This window comes from Musca autumnalis, unplaced genomic scaffold, assembly GCF_047663935.1.
Source record: "Musca autumnalis isolate F117 unplaced genomic scaffold, ASM4766393v1 scaffold_3, whole genome shotgun sequence".
Classification (NCBI taxonomy): Eukaryota; Metazoa; Arthropoda; class Insecta; order Diptera; family Muscidae; genus Musca; species Musca autumnalis.
In genome coordinates, this window is record NW_027411866.1 from 67,515,693 (window position 1) to 67,534,759 (window position 19,067).

Below are 19,067 nucleotides of genomic sequence, written 5' to 3' on the forward strand. Positions count from 1 at the left end.
CCCTAAATTACTCTGAAAAGTAAAATTAAGAAGTAAATTTGGTTCTAAGAAAGCTGCTTAAAATGGTCGAAACCCGGGATATTTGCTTAATATAAATTCGTTTACCTTAGATGTCAGGTTATTAGCTAATGATTAATAATGATTTTAACTTACAAAATTATGTGTTTTTTGACTACTCGGTAATCCGGACATCGCCGAAACTTGTTGTGTCCGGATTATCGAAACTATACTGTACTTATTTTTTTTTTGCCAACCAAATATAAGAAATTTAGACAAAAGTGACACAGAAACAAAGTTTTACCATTTTTTTTTCGTTTTTTTGCTTGTTGAATCTTTGTTTACAAGTAGAAATTTCGACATGTAACGCAGTTCACATCTTACTGATGGTGAAGCACAACATCAAACATAAACTACGATATACTTATTATTTTGGCCATATGTGAATATTTTCGTCCGATTTCGTGTATTTGATGCACCAAACACGCTATATACCCGATTTTAATGAAATTTGGAAGAAAATTGGCCTACAAACAAATGTGTCAAACTATATCCGAATATTCTTCCGAACCCCGATTACGCGATTGTTATTGAAATTGTTGATTTGGTTTCATATAATTCTCATATACACATTCTACATAACTTTGATATAAATGCCACGTATAATATTATGAGTATTGACAAACCAACACATGCCCAGGTTTTGTCATAATTCGCGATTCTCCTGGAAGATCAACTAGTCGCAGGCGAGCGCACCTAAAAAATTTACGCGATTTACCAACCTAAAGCAATATTTCTTTCATTTGTTGTCTCTGACTTTTACACCTTGTTTAATCCGGCCTGAAGTGACCAGATGTTTAGTTGCGAAAGCATAATTTTTAGGCGGGACACCAAATAATGAGTGGACTGTATATTTTAGGATATGTGGAGTATCCACAATAAAGCGTAGCTTTGTTGTTGTTTGCGGTGTAAATAAACGAAAAGAAATGAAAAACACAAGGGTTTTTAGTATTGATGGTAGGTATGTTTATTGAATGTTTGATCGTAAAGCTTTTACCTTTTTTCGTAAACAATAATTGTTGTTAGTATTGTTAAGTGGACGGAGCCCGTGAACGAAGTTCGTCTATATTCTACCTTGTGTCGAATAAAACACTCTCACTCAAACGCAGCTTCAACTAGCATTTGACGGGCAAATTGTCCATCTCTCTTGTCAGAATGTGTCAATATTACTTTGCGCCGAATGCGCAAAGTTGCATAATTAACGTAGTAGACTATTTCTGACAAGGGGGGTTGACACATGACTAAAAATCACATTTGAACTTAAACATTCCGCCGGCCTTGCAAAAACTACGTTTGTTGCAAATTAAACGAATATTTTTATAATAGTAAATACCCAGCAAAATAAATTGGAAGTAGTGCAATATGGACGAGTTCTTTCAAGGCATGTTTTGATGCAATTTAAACGGAGTCATGGAAAGGGCACTCCATTCCTCACATTTTAACCGCATTTGGATGCAATCCAAAGAATCACATCCACTTCTCACATTTTAAAAACATCCGGATGCAGTTCAACGGAGTCGTGAAAAAGGCTCTCCAATTTCTCACAATTTAACAGCATCGGGATGCAGTTCAACGGAGTCGTGAAAAAGGCACTCCAATTCCTCACAATTTAACAGCATCCGGATGCAGTCCAAACGGAGTCGTGAAAAAGGCACTCCGTTCGCTACATTTTATTAGCAGTTGTTAGAGATCCCTACAAGTACATAAATCATTTTGTACATCTCTACAGGCAGCGGCATACATTTTCCAAAAAGAGACAAGCGTGTTAACATTTCCAAAAATTTTTTAATATAAAATAAAAAAATATTTAATTTGTGAACATTTTTCCGGTAACTCACGAAAAGAAAATTTCCCAATGGAGTGCTGTTGGAGTACATGTCGAAATCTTAACTGGTGATCGGAAGACAATATCAAACCCATTTAGCAGATGAAGTAAAAACAGTTCAGTTTGGATTAAATGGAGAGCGGAGAAAACATGCATGGTTGCGATTGAATTCAGTGGAGAATTTTCATAATTTGTGTTAATGTAATACGAGGGCAGTTCGGAAACTTCTTAGCCTAGCACAAAAAGCGCGGTATAAACAGAAAAAAATTAAGTGTTTTGGAAACTTCCATCTCTGTTATGAACACATGTTAAATTTTGTTTCGATCTGGCATATAGAAACAGGTGTTCAAAAAAGACGCATCCGCAATTTTTTTACAATGGAAAAATTAGAAATGCTTGCTGCCATTAAATATTTACATAAAAATAGTTTATCGGGACAAGAAATTCATAATATGGTGAATGTGTTATGTGAAAGTGCTCCTTCATATGCAACAGTAAAAAATTGGGTTGCTGAATTTAAACGTGGTCGTACAAGCATTGAAGATGAACCACGTAGTGGACGCATTGAATATGAACCACGTAGTGGACATCCAAAAACAGCAACAACAACAGAAATTGTAGCCAAAGTGCATGTATGGTATTAAATGATCGACGAATAAAAGTGCGTGAAATTGCTAATATCATGGGCATCTCAAATGATCGAGTTAATTTAATTTTGCATGAAGAACTACAGATGAAAAAGCTTTCTGCAAGATGGGTGCCGCATTTGTTAACAGTCGATCAAAAACGCATAAGAATGAACATTTCTCAAGGTTGTTTGGATCGTTTTAAGCGAAATAAAATGGATTTTAAGCGTCGTTTCATAACTGTTGATGAGACATGGATCCACCACTATACTCCAGAGACAAAAGAACAATCCAAACAATGGACTGAAGCTGGAGGAAGTGCCCCAAAGAAGGCAAAAACAATTCAATCGGCTGGTAAGGTTATGGCAACGGTTTATTGGGACTTCAAAGGTATTTTATTGATTGACTATCTGCAAAAAGGTAAAACAATAAATTCAGAGTACTTTTGCAACCTTTTGGATCAATTAAATGTACAAATTCGAGAAAAACGTCCTGACTTACAACACAAAAAAATAATTTTTCATCAAGACAACGCACCAGCGCCCAAGAGTGTTTTAACAATGGCTAAAATCAACGAATTAAAGTACGAGTTGCTTGACCACCCACCTTATTCTCCTGATTTAGTTCTCAGTGACTTTTACTTGTTCCCAAATCTAAAAAAATTCCTTGCTGGCAAGCGTTTTACCTCAAATGAAGATGCAATTACAGTTGTAAACCACTATTTTGAAGACATTGAGGAAAACTATTTTAATCAAGGGATAGAATTGCTAGAAAAGCGTTGGACTAAGTGTATTGACGTTTCAGGAGATTATATTGAAAAATAAAAATATTTTTGAAAAACTAACTATTCTCTTTCATTGATAGGCTAAGATGTTTCCGAACTGCCCTCGTAAAGTTCTTAATATTTTTGTTTTACACAAATAACAAATGCATTTTATTTGTTCTGGGATAATGGATTGCACATATTTCCGCAGAATGCCTGTATCAGAAAACCTGCTTTGGACTGCATTCCATTCTACTCCAAAACTTAAAATGCAGTGCCAAAGGGTCAGTTAAAATGCAGTGCAATGGAGTGTCTCTTTCAGTAGTCACGCTCTTGTAAAAATCATGAGTGAAAATGCATCATTTGATGCGCTTCCAGATGACTTGTACATACGATTTAACTGCCTCTTTGGAGGCAAACTTTTTGCTGGGTAATCAAAGGTGTAGCTGTCAGTTCAGTGAGCAGTTGGATGGCGATAATGATGGAAGGTTTTATGTGTTAGTAACGATTAGTTAATAACCAAGCAAACAGCGCCTGTGCAGGCTCTCGTATAAGAGCAGATGATCCCAGCAAGTGTTTGAAGGTACAGTCGGACCTCGATTATCCGTGATGGTCGGGACCGGAGGCATTACGGATAATCGATTTTCCCGGATAATGGAGGCAATGCTTTTATGCAGTTTTTGAACATATTTTTTATTAAAAATAACATAATATTGTACGGTGATATGAAAATCTAAAATTTTTATTAAATTTGTTACGGTAATCCACCAAATGTTAGAAGGATAAATAAATATAATCATCATCATATTCATCTGTATTGACTTTGCCCATGGTTTTTGTGATACCATAAATACACAAATAGTATAATACTGGAGAATTTCCAGTTTTCGTTTGTTTACCTTTTGTTTGCTTAATCAGATTAATTGGAAAGTGTGTTTTTATCCCCGGGTAATGAAGTTTATAACGAAAAATAGAAGAAATGGGAAAAAATCCAACATTTATTTTCTATCACGGATAATGGAGGTTCCCGGATAATCGATTCACGGATAATCGAGGTTCAACTGTATTTATTTCTTGAAGAACCATGAAAGGCGAGTGCAAACTCCTCATGAGGAGACACCTTATCATAGTTAATAGTTGATCAAACAAACAGCGCCTGTGCAAGCTCTCGTATAAGAGCAGGATCCGGGGCGATGATCCCAGCAAGTGCTTGTAGATCTATTTTTTTAAGAACTATGAAAGACGATTACAAACTCCCGTAGAGGAGACGCCGTATCATAGATCCATTATTTTATTTAAATTTCGCGAAGCGTTTTTAAAACAAGATGACCGGATATCGAAAAAATTATTTAGAAATATTAAATTATAATCTGGAACATCAAATATTGGAAACGTTTGAAGTCGCAGACGTTTGATTACATATTTTAAGATGGAATTGGTCCCGTTAAAACCCAGCCAAAGACCGTCGTATGTGCCAATAAAGTGCCAAGTAAGTTGTGGATGATACCGTCAGCAATTATTTTGGGATAAATGTCCGCTCCTAGTAGGAGATCCACTCGACCGGAATCCAACGTGGTTGGATCTGCCAAACGTATATTTGGCAGTCGAGAAGACAGATCAATATTAGATGAAATTGATGGAAAATTATTTGATTGTTCTGGAAGAACCAAAGCATTAACCTGAATAGATAAATTTCTATTGAAGGAAGACCCTACCTCATTGTTCGATGAAGTGGTATGAAATACCTGTCTATTCACGAAAGTGGAAGAATTTGGAGGGGTTGTATTTATGGTGGGCGAATCGGACGAACTCGGACCCGAAGGTTGTGAACCAGTCTCAGAGCGAAATCGACGACTAGAAATAGAAGTCGATGTTATCGCCGAATTGGGAGATCCTACTGTCATATCACGATGTAAAAGACTGTGGTGTCTTTGATTACAGTAAGAACAATTAAAACGGCTACTGCAATCCTTGACATGGTGCCCACGAGAAAGACAGTTGGTACAGCAGTAGTTCCGTTTTACAATATCAAAACGATCAGTAAATGAAAATTTTCGAAATTCCTCACATGTTCGAAGATGATGCTTCTGTCGGGGACATACTGGACAATAATTCTTATAATTTGAAAAAGGCGACTTAGAAGATGGTGTACTCGGATAATGCTTTGTTGGGAGATGGGTTTCGAATCTAAGCCCTTTATATTGCGAAGACAATCTAAGGTTCCAATTCTTTCCGTAAGAAAGATATCCAGATCTTTCCATAAAGACAAAACTGATTTATTTGTAATGCTTTGCTCCCATAAGGTAACAGTATCTCTTGGTAATCGCTGAATACATAGAAACACTAATAATGGAAATGGTAAGAGGAAACTTGGAAACAAGTTCCCGAGCCTCATCGCTTGTTTTATTGTTTAAATGGCACAACCATTCGACGTCGCTTATTCTGGAGTTGTTAATGTAAACTGCCGAAAACAAGTCCCTGAATGTTGGCCATGATTCAAAACCTCCATTGAATACATCAATATCACATGGAGGTAAGTTAAGATAGAATGAACCGAAGTGTGATTACTGGATGAATGCAAATCATCCAAACTTGGAGTCATATTTTGCTAAATGGAAGGATTTGGTGTTGCACGAAGTGCACTTGTCTTTCTATTTATACTCGCCAGGGCATGCATATATGATTGGTGTATCGAAAGACACGTAATTTTTCTCGGTGTATCGAAAAATGCACTAAGTCCATATATACATTAGGCAATATTCCTTGCTGCAATTGTCAGTTTGTCGGTGAGAGAGGGTGTTGAGAGGCAAAGGGTTACAATATGCCTCACCTCTTTCACCTTCAAACTGACAATTGCCGCAAGGAAAATTGCCTAATGTAAATATGGACTAATAAATTTTACTTGTATTAATTTCATAGATAATTTCCAAAATTATGTTTTATAAAATTATTTTTTAACTTTTTACGACTCGCTTTATTATACCGTAAATGTGGTTACTGATTATTTACTTCTTAATAATCAAAACGAAATCAACGGAACTACAGCACTGATTAGTGATCTTATTGTTGTTTTTGTTACTATACACAGCAGTATTGCAGTGTTGGATATGTTGTTACTGCAAATTTCCTTTATTCCTTTTATGCATGGAATCAGGCAACGAAGCCGACCGTTTTTTTCGACTCGCTCGCTCACGTCTGTGCAAGACAATCGGCGGCGGCCCGCCGACTTATTTACCGACTCGCGGCTAAATTTCAGCTTAGTTAACATGTAGTTTAAACATAGTCCCGGTACACACTAGAATGAATTTCATTAAAAAATTTCATGAAATTAGGCGTTCTTATATCAAATTCCCCACTACAGAAATTTCATAAAATTACTAAGAAAGCAAAATTTCATGAAAGTTTTCAATGAAATAGACTGATTTGTGGACCGGGACTATGTATATCGCGAAATTTCATTGATTTTTGCTGAAAATTATCGACGCGCGCCGTTTCTACCGATTTGACGGCTGGCGATTTTTAGCCGATTTGAGCCGACAAAATCGTCGGCGGCTCGACTCGAAGAAAACGATCGATGGATGTTTTTATGGGTCGATTCCGTATTGCGACGCGAATCATGTCGCGTCGTCAATCGTCTCTGCGACAAAATATAAAAATGTTACTACGTAAAGCGATAGAAAATAATCGTCGATAACAAGTTATCGGTGATGTAGCGGAGCGTTTTTTGTTTTGATTTCAATAAATCAGAAAAAATATCAGATATCACACAAAAGTTATAGTTTTCTAAATGATAAGCTCAGTGGAACTATTTTTTGATGATAGTGAAGAAAATATAGTTAACTTAGCATCTATCAGGAGACACTTAAGAGATAAATCGAATCCTTCAGAATTGCCATCAGTATTTTGAGTATGTTTGGTTTCCAACATTCATCAAAATAATTGTTATTTTTTTAGGTTTAAAGCCTATTTTCGGCTTCCAGAAGATGCTGTTATTCATATAGTATAGGCATTAATGACTTTAAAAAAACCCACAGATCAACAGCAATACAGCCTAAGTGTGTGATTTTTTGCAGAAGGAAGCTTTCAAAAATCCCATGGCAATGACTTTAACCTCGGGATGGCTCAGCCCACATTGTCAAAGGTATTAAGTGAAGTTCTGGAGTTAATAGAGGAAAATCTTTGTAAAATTTGGATTGTTGCCAAATTAACAGAAGAGGAAAAGCATCAACATAAAAGATATTTCTATTCAAAAACAAATTTCCCGGGAATTTTCGGATGCACTGACGGAACACACGTACATATAATGGGACCAAAGGAAGATGTTCGCCATTTATATCTGAATAGAAAAGGATATTTTAGTTTAAACGTTTTGTTGGCAAGTTCATTGTCAATATCTACTTCATTTTGAGGTTTTTAATTTTCTACCTCAGTAATTTCACTGTTATTATCATCCCATGTCTCTTCAATTCCGTAGATCGCACCTGTAGGATTTGAAACCATATTAATTTGCAGTAAGTCTGTTACAGCTTGCTCCATCGACAACAAATTATTTTGAGACATTTTTTCTTTAGTTTGAATTTTAGATGAGTCCATACTCTGTGCCATACATCTGGTGTACGCACACAACTATTTAATTGCTCCGCAACATCTTTCCACACCTCATTAAAAGTGGCTTTAGTTTTGCCAAAAAGTCTGACTCCTCGAGCTACGTTTGGGTGGGCTTCTATTTTTTGAAGCAGCATTTCAAATTGCTGTTTTGTAGCAATTTTTACCAATATAAGTACTGAGACACCAAAAAATGTATATAATATTAAATAAATTCACTTAAAATAAATGAAAATCTTACTTACGTTTCAATTTTTCGTTTTTATGCATTTGTAAAAATGCACGGCGACAGCTAATTTTTTGTCGCCGGAAAATTAACTTTATGGCGACAGAATTTGAAGTCGTCGGCAACGACACGACTCGCGTCGCAATACGCAATCGACCCATTATTTTTGTGTTGTTATTGTAAAATGGTTCTACTGCTCACTTTCGTAGAAAACGAAGGTCTCCGAGTGGAGTGGCTGCCCATACAGCAGCTGCGCATCCTATAACCTAACCTAGCCTAACCTTCGTAGAAAACTGACAGTACGTACCTTTTGTATTGATGAAATTATTAATGTGCGGACGGAGCCAGGCGTAGTGGATGAAATCCTTGCTTGTTTTTATCCGGCTCGAAGTACCAAATGTTTAATCCGGCCTGAAGTGACCAGATGTTTAGTTGCGAAAGCAGAATTTTTAGGTGGGACACCAAATGATGAGTGGACTGTATATTTTAGGATATGTGGAGTATCCACAATAAAGCGTAGCTTTGTTGTTGTTTGCCTCGAAGAGGCTGTGCGGTATAAATAAACGAAAAGAAATGAAAAACACAAGGGTTTTTAGTATTGATGTTTGGTATGTTTATTGAATGTTTGCTCGTAAAGTTTTTACCTTTTTTCGCAAACAATAATTGTTGTTAGTATTGTTAAGTGGACGGAGTCCGTGAACGAAGTTCGTCTATTCTGCCTTGTGTCGAATAACACACTCTCACTCAAACACAGCTTTAACTAGCCCTTGACGGGCAAATTGTCCATCTCTCTTGTCAGAATTTTTTTATCCTTTATTTATTCCATTTGGGAACATAGGGCTTCTACAAAAGAATTCCATCTTACTTTATCGTTACGAATATGTTTTAAATTATCTAAGTTTGTATTTTGCTTTTCAATTTCATGCTGGACCGTTCTTCGCCACGTGTTTCTTGGTCGCCCAGGACGTCTGCTACCTTGTGGGTTCCATTCCAAGGCCATTCTAGCTATGCTGTACTGTGGCTTCCGTAGTGTATGGCCTATCCATTTCCTTCTTGTTATTTGGCGGATTATGGGTTCCTCGTTTGTCATTATCCATAGATCAGTGTTTGTGATTCGGTTTGGCCAGAATATGCGACAAATTATACGAAGGCATCTGTTCACGAATATCGGAAGTCTTTGGATTATATGTGACGTAGTTTTCCATGTTTCGCTACCATAAAGTAGGTTGGATTTTACACACGCGTTAAAAATTCGTAATTTGGTCTTCATTGAAATTTGTGTTGATCGCCATATTTTATTTAGTCGACCGAAAGCGGCGCGCGCTTTGTTGAGTCGGTTTTTTTAAATCGTCATCGATTCCTCCATTCTCTGCCATTACGCTACCAAGGTAACAAAAAACCGATACGTATTCAATTTGTTGGTTTTCAATGTGAATATGCATATTTGTGGTGTTATTTATTCGCATTGCTTTTGTCTTGTCTTTGTTGATTTCTAGACCCACATTTTTGACCAGTTCGACGAGCTCATTGAGTTTTTCTTGCATATCGGTGAATTTGTGCGATAATAAGCAGATGTCATCTGCGAAGTCAAGATCCTCTAATTTTCGGTGCAAATTCCAGACGATTCCCCTTTTCTTCGTTTCAAGTTGTAGCATAATTTGATCCAATGTTACGGCGCACAGTGTGTCCATATTCAATATTTTGTGCCAAAAATGCAAAAAACAAATTGTGGAAAATTCCCAAAAATTGTATATGAAGGGATAGAAAACATGCTAGCTAAGAGAGAAAAACAAACATTTCGTTGCTTGTACCGTTATAATTGAAGTGACGGTACCTATAACATTATCTTATTTTCGTTAAAACAAATGCTAAAAATCGCAAGGAAATTCGCCGATTTTGTGAGGACCATATTATCACGAGTTATTGGAATTCTTTAATGGTTCTTTTTGCTATCCGATAATACGAAACCTGACGTATTAAACTGTGCTTAGAAGTAAATGTATTTGCGTTCCTGTTCTGTATAATAACCTGATTTGTTTTGAACATTTTTACGTGTATATTTTTAATAAGTTCTTTTTTAATAGGATATAACTAAAAAGTTCCACGGGGTTCCACTGTTGTAATGGTACCCAAATATAGAGGAGCTCTCGAACTATCAATTCTTCAATAGAGAAATTGCGACCAAGTGCGACGCCGGAAAATAGGCCCTTTATAACGTTACCACCCGATCTTACGTGTTTTGAGGATTTTACCTACAATAATCAACCGATCAAGCTAAAAATTTAAATATAACGTTTTCTACGAGTAAACTATCTCCATACTAAAAATTGTATATATAGGTCCACGTTTTGATATAGCCCCCATATAAAGGTACCGTCCGATTATAGGTATTTTAGGGTTTTTAAATACATTTTCGGAACGATAAACATTTCCTCCAAATTGCATAACTCTATCTTTATCCGTTTAGAAAATATAGATTTTTGACACAAAAAACCCATTTTGGACACACTGTGCGGCGAATAGGAGTGGGGATAACGGACAACCTTGTTTAACACCTGTATTTGTTTCAAATATATCACTTGTGGTTCCGTTGTGACGCACATGTAGTTTGTTGTTTGTATACATAGCTTGTATAATGTTTATTATTTTCTGTGGTACCCTCTTTTTCTTTAATGCCGACCAAATTGCACTTCGCCGTAAAGAGTCAAATGCTTTTTTGAAGTCGACGAATACCAAATAAAGAAGGGATCTCCATTCAACCGACTGTTCAATAATAATGCGCAATGTATTTGTCTGGTCCACACAATTACGATGTGGTCTGAACCCAGCTTGTTCGTCGCGTAGCGATTCTTCCACCCAGTGTAGCCTGTTGTTTATGATTGTTGCTACTATTTTGTAGACTGTATTAAGCAGCGTGATGCCTCTCCAAATGTTACAGTCTTTGCTGTCATTTTTTTTGTGCAGTTTTATAATGGCGCCGTTTGTCCACTGGCTGGGAAATGATTCGTTGGACCATGCCTCGAGTATATGAGGGAATAATAATTCAGCCGAAGCGATTGGGTTGGCCTGTAGAAGTTCCGGGGGTATCCCATCTTCCCCTGGCGATTTGTTAGTTTTTAACTTTGTAATTACACTAGCGATCTCTTCTACGCTCGGATGTTCTGTTGATATTCGATTATCCACTATAGCGTCCTCGCTTGGCTACGTAGGGGCTTCTGCATTATTCGCGTTTCCACAGTTACTTATTTCCATAAAGTGTTGTCTCCATCTGCGTGTTCGTTCAGCAGTGTCTGTCAAAAGATTACCATTTTTGTCTTTTATGGCATGGGATCAGCTTCCGGTTTTAATTGAAATATGATTAATAATTTGATGCAATTCTTTCATATTATTTGCACCTGCCGCTGCTTCTGCATCGCTAGCCATTAACTCCAAATATTTCCTTTTGTCATTTCTCGCAGCTCTTTTAACTCTTGTTTTTGCTAAAGTTGAGTAACTTGATTGAAAAGTGGGGTTGGTATTTTTTTGAATTTTCATGTTATTACGCTCGTTGATTAAATTCCATGTGTTTTCTGACATCCATACTTTCCGTTCCGTTTTCTCGTTGTAACCAATTTTATCCTTCGATATATTTATGATTGCTTTATCTGTGTCTTCCCATGTTGTGTTTGTCGACGGTACACAGTCTCTTAACGCGTTGCCTATCTCATCTCTCCTCTGACTATTTTTCAATTTTGTTACATTAAAGCGTTTCGGTATTTCGTTCTGGTTCTTCTTATATATTCTCCTCAGCTTGATTTTTATAGTCGTCACCACTAGCTCGTGGTCGCTGTCAATATCAGCACCTCTGTTGGTGCGCACGTCCATTAAAGACCCTCTCCATTTGCGGCGTATACAAATGTGGTCTATTTGATTTTTTGTGTATCCATTTGCCGAAGTCCATGTATATTTATGTATATTCTTGTGTGGAAATAGTGAACCCCCTATAACCAGCTGAAATGTTTGGCAAAGTTCAATAAACCGTTCCCCATTGTTCTTCTTTACTCCCAAGCCGTGTTTTCCCATAATTTCAGATGTGCCATCATTGTTGGAACCTATTTTTGCATTGAAATCCCCTGTCAGAAGTAATATGTCGCGCTCCGCTACCTTCTGTATAGTGGCAGTTAACTGGCTATAAAATTGGTCCTTAACTTCTTCTTCTCTATCCTCAGTCGGTGCATAGCATTGCACAATCGTAACATATTTTTTGACATCGCTGTAGAAACGGGCCATTATAATGCGTTCGGAAATTGGGCTCCACGAATAGAGGGTTTTGCGCAATTCCTTGCTTATTATAAAGCCGACACCGTATTCGCTTCTTGTTTCATTTCGCTGAACAGTACAATGTTTTCATTAGCAGATATCATCTCTCCATTCCCAGGCCAACGCATTTCACTTATACCTAATACGGCAATGTTGTACATTTTTGTCTGCGCCTCAAGTTGGGCAAGCCTTGAGGGTTCCCTTAACGTACGAACGTTCCATTGTCCTACTCTTATCCGGTTCAGATCACAGAGCGATACACTTTCAAGTCCACCATGGAAGTAAAAGGCAACCGCCTCATAGGAATCCAAGGAGGGCAAACTGGGAAAACTACAACTCCCTCGTTTCCTCGAGGTTGTGTGAGTTCCCTGAATCACGCACAACGGAGGAAATAGATGGCCACGTTGCAGATCTAACGCGTGTCCTCCAGAGTTGTTATGAGAAGTCTTGCCCCTTATCTTATCCTGGTAGGAGAACTCAACCAGTCTGGTGGAACAACGAGCTAGCAAAGCTTAGGAAAAATAGCAGGTAAGCTTTTAATAAAGCTAACAGCACCAAATCTGATACCGATTGGAACCTCTACAGAGAGAGTTTCAATCGGTATAAAAGTGAAATCAGGAAAGCTAAAAGAGCCTCGTGGAAAAGCTTTAGTGAATTCATAAAGGGGTTTAATGCAGCAGCGAGATTCCGTAAGGTGATCTCGAAGGACTCTAAACCCTTTGGGAGAATCAAACGGGATGACGGTACCTGGACTAACTCCGCTCTAGAGACTTTAGATCTGTTGACAGGAACACATTTCCCTGGAAGTGAGGATGCCAGCTCGAGTACACCTTGCGTGGACAAAAGCAGGACCCGCACTCCGGGGGAGGTGGCTCTTGTCAATAGATTAATAAGCTACCACAAAAGCTCATGGGCGATTAGTACTTTTCAGCCGTATAAGTCTCCTGGACCTGATGGAATCAATCCAGCGATGCTTAAGAACGCACCTACTGTTTTGACAACCATTCTTCAGAAGATTTTTAGGACTTGTTTACTACTATCGCACACACCGGCACTGTGGAAAGAGGTAACAGTGACCTATATTCCCAAAGCTGGGAAACCAAGTCACTCACTGCCGAAGGACTATAGGCCGATTTGTCTTTCCTCCTTTCTCTTAAAGACTTTGGAAAGGTGTTAGACTTAGAAATTAGAACTTTCTTCAGACGAGACCTCATTAGCGAATCACAACACGCTTTATTAAAGGGAAATCAACAGAAACAGCGCTACATTGTGTCGTGGGTTATATAGAGAAGAATATGGTTGAATTGAATTTCACCTTGGCTGCCTTTCTGGATATAGAGGGTGCCTTTAACAACGTGAAACTCGAATCCATCCACTCCTCTCTAGAATCGCTGGGTGTCCCCCCAACCTAATAGATTGGATTGATAGCATGCTTAGAAGCAGGCTTATCAATTCAAATATTGGGGAGAGCTCCATTAAGAGATCTGTCACCAGAGGCACACCGCAGGGGGAGTCCTATCCCCCTTGCTCTGGCTACTGGTGATAAATGGGATACTCAGAGAATTCGACAATCTAGGAACTAAGGTAGTTGCTTATGCGGATGATGTGGTCATCCTGATTAGCGGGAAATTTCTGTCCACATTGTCTGATTTAATGCAAAGAGCACTTGCCAAACTCTCACGCTGGGCTCACACCAACGGACTTGGCATGAATCCGGCAAAGACAGAGCTGGTGCTCTTTATTAGGAAAATAAAGACCGCCGAGTTCGTTCCACCAACACTAGATGGAGTGCAGCTAAATCTTTCTACGGAGGCGAAGTACCTGGGAGTGATTCTTGACCATCAACTTAGATGGAAAAGGAACACGGAGGAGCGCACTAAGAGGGGTCTAATTGCACTCTATTCTTGCAAGAACTCAATAGGTAGGAGCTGGGGTCTGAGACCACATGTCATACACTGGTTGTTCTTGACAGTGGTATGCCCCATTTTGACCTATGGGTGCCTTGTTTGGTGGCAGGCCCTGAACAGCAAGTCCAATTTGTCCAGGTTAGCTACTGTGCAAAGATCTGCTTCAGTTCTTATTACAGGAGCAGTGAGGAGCACCCCTCAAGCAGCACTGAGTGCAATACTGAACATCCAGCCCCTGGATGTTTTTTTTTTCATCTGCAGGCTTACAGCAACATCTAGAATATTACCATCAACACATCACACTTCTACCATACATCATCATCATTTGAATGTACACACAACCATACAGTCGCATCCAAATCTTCTCAAGTACACAGCACCATTCAGAACATCATCACCGTATGCACAAATCACCATATACTCATCTGACACACATCACCATAATCTGCAGTCACGCAACACCATACAGCCTCGCCCACAACAAGAAACATATCACACTTTCCACTACATATCAGCACCATCTGCACTAACACATCGGCATATAGCTGCATCTAAAATCTCGTCCTTAGTCTACAAATCTCACTCTTTTCAACACCATCCATCATCCATCCATCAAATCCATAGCCGATACAACTCTTCAACAGTACACATAGCCGCGCTCTCCATCTATAAATCAGTACCCAACCATACACCGCATCGAATCACAGTAACATCATCATCATCACCACAACACACACACTTCAACAGTCAGGATGATCACAATGGACCACAAGGTCTCCGAGTGGAGTAGCTGCCAGCACGGCAGTTACGCATCCTAAACCTAACCTAACCTACTCTTATCCGGTTTCCTTTGCTAAAGGTCGTCATCGTTTCGGTTGATTCAGTTTCTGTTTCTCTTGTATCAGTTTCGTTAATCGGTTTGTGTTTCAGATAGATGGGTGATTGGTCCATCGTATCCTATGATGGTACTGGGGCTGCCAGTTCATAACCACCATCCCGGCTACATGTATACACGTTTATATAGCGAGCCGCTTGATACAAGCAGACGCCCGCTCGCAGCAAAACTAATGTTTCTATATGCATGGTATTGGTTATTTTAGGGGCGCCAAATTCTCGCCTCATCAAACCAGGGATCCTTAGGCACTCGGACATTTACTCCGAGACTCTCCCCCCAGCTCCGCCGAGCTGTCCGCGACTGCTTATTTGATTCGCAGCTACCCAATATATCTACTGGGCGTCCCACTATCCGCAACCTGTGGACGCGTCCGGCAGCACTCAGCTATGCTTCCCAAAGGCGGATCTTGTCAGAATATGTCAATATTACTTTGCGCCGAATGCGCAAAGTTGCATAATTAACGTAGTAGACTATTTCTGACAAGGGGGTTGACACATGACTAAAAAATAGTCAAATTAGAATAAAAATCACATTTGAACTTAAACGCCCCTTTTGTTTTATTTTCTGATTTGTTATGATTTTTAATTATTCCTTATGTTGTACTGGTTGTATACTGATTGCATTTACTTTCTTCATTTCACTTGGCAAAACCCGGACATGTGTTGTGTTTGTCAATACTCATAACAATATACGTGCCATTTATATCAAAGTTATGTAGAATGTGAGAATTATATGGAACCAAATCAAAAATTTTAGTAACATCGCGTGATCGGGGTTCCGAAGAATAATATATTATTCGCCTGCACTAACAACAAGCGAAACATAATACAAATTCGCGGAAAGATCGCCGAGATGCATAGCAGAAGATCCATTGTAGCGATTGATAATAAACAATTGTAGAAAATCTTCTACGAATGGCAAATTACTCGCGTGGGTGAATTTTACATAAAAATTCGCTAAAAGATCGCCGGAAAGAAGAAGAATAATATGATCAAAAAATCGTCCAACGATCTTCCAAATGTTTGCAGAGTGATTCGATAGTAATCATATTGAAACTAAGGAAATCCACAAATTGTGACAAAATGTGTGGGCGTGGGCCCCAAACTTTGGAAATAGGTAATTTTTGGAGAAAGAAATAACTACTTCTCGGAAACAACTAACTGCTGTGTTCATTATTTCTTTGTTAGGTAGGTAAAATTTCCCCTATAAGAACATTTTTTATATAAATTACCATAGCGCTTACACGTAATGAAATTCCAACATTAGTGGAGTAGGACTTTTAGGGAACAAGGTTTGGCGTTCGCATAAAGATGCCCTCTTTCAGCCCATATATACTTTTGTATCCGTGCCGTTCCGTCCGTTATGTTTTTCCTACAGCTACAGCTTTTTAGACAAATGGAAATTTTTTAGGTATATGAGTTTTATGAAAACCCATTTTGTTTTAATTTTTGAAAAATTTTAGATTTTTTATTTAGATTTTTAGATTTTTATGAACAATAGTAAAAAAACTCCAAAATTTAACTTTGACCTCGAATTCCTCTGCAACTACTAGACCGCCGAAATTGACCATTTTTGATTCACCGAAAAGCTGATCTGTCGAAAATTATTTAAATATCTCTATCCGTTCAAAAGCTACAGAATTTTGACCAGTAAAAAGCGATTCTGAACCACTTTGTACCGTACATTTGTATGGAAAATTTGTGTGTTTTTTCGAGTATGGATAAAATGAACTTACACTTTAACCGTGTCTACGATGAAAAATATTTTATGAAATGGAAGACATAGAGGATATCTTTAAATATATATAACATTTGCCATTGTGGGCACGACTAAAAACTAAATTTACTCTATACATTACTCTATACATTTTCAAGAAAAAAAAAATCCTGGTGCTAAGTGGGTTAAATTTGCCAAAAAAGTGAATGTTTGTTGTTTGTTCTTAATTAAAAATTTAATGATAATAACATGGGACAACATTTTCCGTCTTTCATTTAAGAATTGACGAAATATTTACATGGCTGTTAGAAGTGGCAGATGATACGAAAGAATTGATTGATGGTGGTAAAATTGTGTGGTCTGTTACTTACATTTTTGACAATCCACGGGAATCTTCTTTGGAAATTATTCCGGATGACAACAAAAAGAGAATAATTGCCAAGTTAGAGGTAAACAAAGATGATATTCAAGCAGTTTTACCAATGGCAAAGGTAAGTTTCATAATATAATCATAAGAAAACTGTTGCATTCTTATTCCATGTTCTACTGTTGAGTAAAATATTGCATTTTTTAGAACTGGGAGCTGATGAATACGGCTGTTTTGACCGGACGTCAAGTGGCCCAGGCTATGAAAGTTTTTATTGTTTCCCAGGGCGGAAAAGTAGCCGATGTTACTCTACAAAGTTCGTGCTATGCAGAGGATGAAAGCGTTATTAAGGCAAGTGTAAAATCGTGTAATTTTTACCTGTATTATTTATTTATTTTTTATTAAATTCTGTTTAAATCTCACCAACCCAGCAAACCAAATGTCGGATGTCCGACGTATCGGAACAATTTCGGAAGCAAAATCGTTCAGATTTCGTATCGATTTCTATACGATTTTTCGTAAGGGAATTCGTTCAGATTTCGTTCCGATTTCGGAGAAAATGTCGGAAGTAAATTTCCCTTCGAATATGCTAATGTTTTTCTTCCGATTTCGTTACGAATTCGGATCGATATGTCGGAAACAAATTTCCCTTCGCACAACAACCACCTTTTGTATATATCTAACAAGCAACATTTTAGTTTGTTGTCGAAAAACAAAATTGTTGGTTATAAAATTCGCATATACATTTTTTTAATATTTTAAATATAAATGCAACATATAATAATTCAAGCTAGTGCTGATAGACTCAACATATTCGTACACAAAGTTTACATTGTTCTACTATTCAAAATGATAACAACAGTGAAAATCATTAGATATCTTTGAAATTATAATCTTCCAATAAAAAACACAACAAAGAAAATTTATCAATAAAAAAGAGGCATCAGAGAAAAATTTTTTCCTTCGATAATCATACGAAATTATTATTTGGAAATCGATCCGATTTCGCTCCGACATTTCGTTCCGAAATGATGTCAACCACTTCATACAACTTTCGTTAAGATATCGTTACGATTTCGGATCAGATATCGAACGTAACGTCCGAATTTTGTTCCGATTTCGTTACGATATCGGTACGATTGGTTTGCTGGGCAAGGTATATATCTTTGTTATTAAAATACAGTGTCGGCCAAAACTAAAGCACCTCAATACATTTTTCTAAAATGATAATATTTTTAAGAAAAGAAAATTATAAATTTATTTTTTATTTTTCTTTTTATTTTTTATTTATATCTTTATTACTGGAAAACACAAAAATAAGGTATTCAGAATTTAATAAACAAAAGTAAAAATTCAAAAAACATTTTAGGGCGCAAATATAAGCGGACAAACTAAATTACAATTAACTCAGTAGGAAAATGCGGCTTAAATACCCAAAATACCGAAGATCGGAAGGTACCGCTATAAGGAGGCTATACCAAAACATTAGCTGATATTGTTCATATTCATCCAAAAACGATGCTACATCATCCTCTGGTCAAATACAAAATCGCTCTGGTTTAAAAATTAGCAAAAGGACGATTCACAGAAGAACGGTAGACGCCGACTTATTCATATTATATTTGCAAAAATCTTCCAAATAATGTCCTCACCAATTCTTCAGAATATTTTGAAACTCTAAAATGCTTATTTCATATTGTTTCAGCGGTATTTTGTTTGTTGTCGTTGAAAAATATTTTTGATTTCCTTTATTTTTTGCTGTGGTGATGCTGCTCATTAGC

The 19,067-nt window shown here is 37.5% G+C and overlaps 1 protein-coding gene across 1 annotated transcript in view; it reads left to right on the forward strand.

Annotated features, from left to right (window-relative positions):
* The window catches only part of dtn (transmembrane protein 132C dtn), a 444,998-nt gene that overhangs the window by 76,903 nt on the left and 349,028 nt on the right, over nucleotides 1-19,067 (forward strand). Inside the window, exons 5-6 of the mRNA XM_073979456.1 lie at nucleotides 17,200-17,410; nucleotides 17,494-17,637. Coding sequence (XP_073835557.1) covers nucleotides 17,200-17,410; nucleotides 17,494-17,637 — 355 coding nt within the window. The remainder of the gene's footprint in view (nucleotides 1-17,199; nucleotides 17,411-17,493; nucleotides 17,638-19,067) is intronic.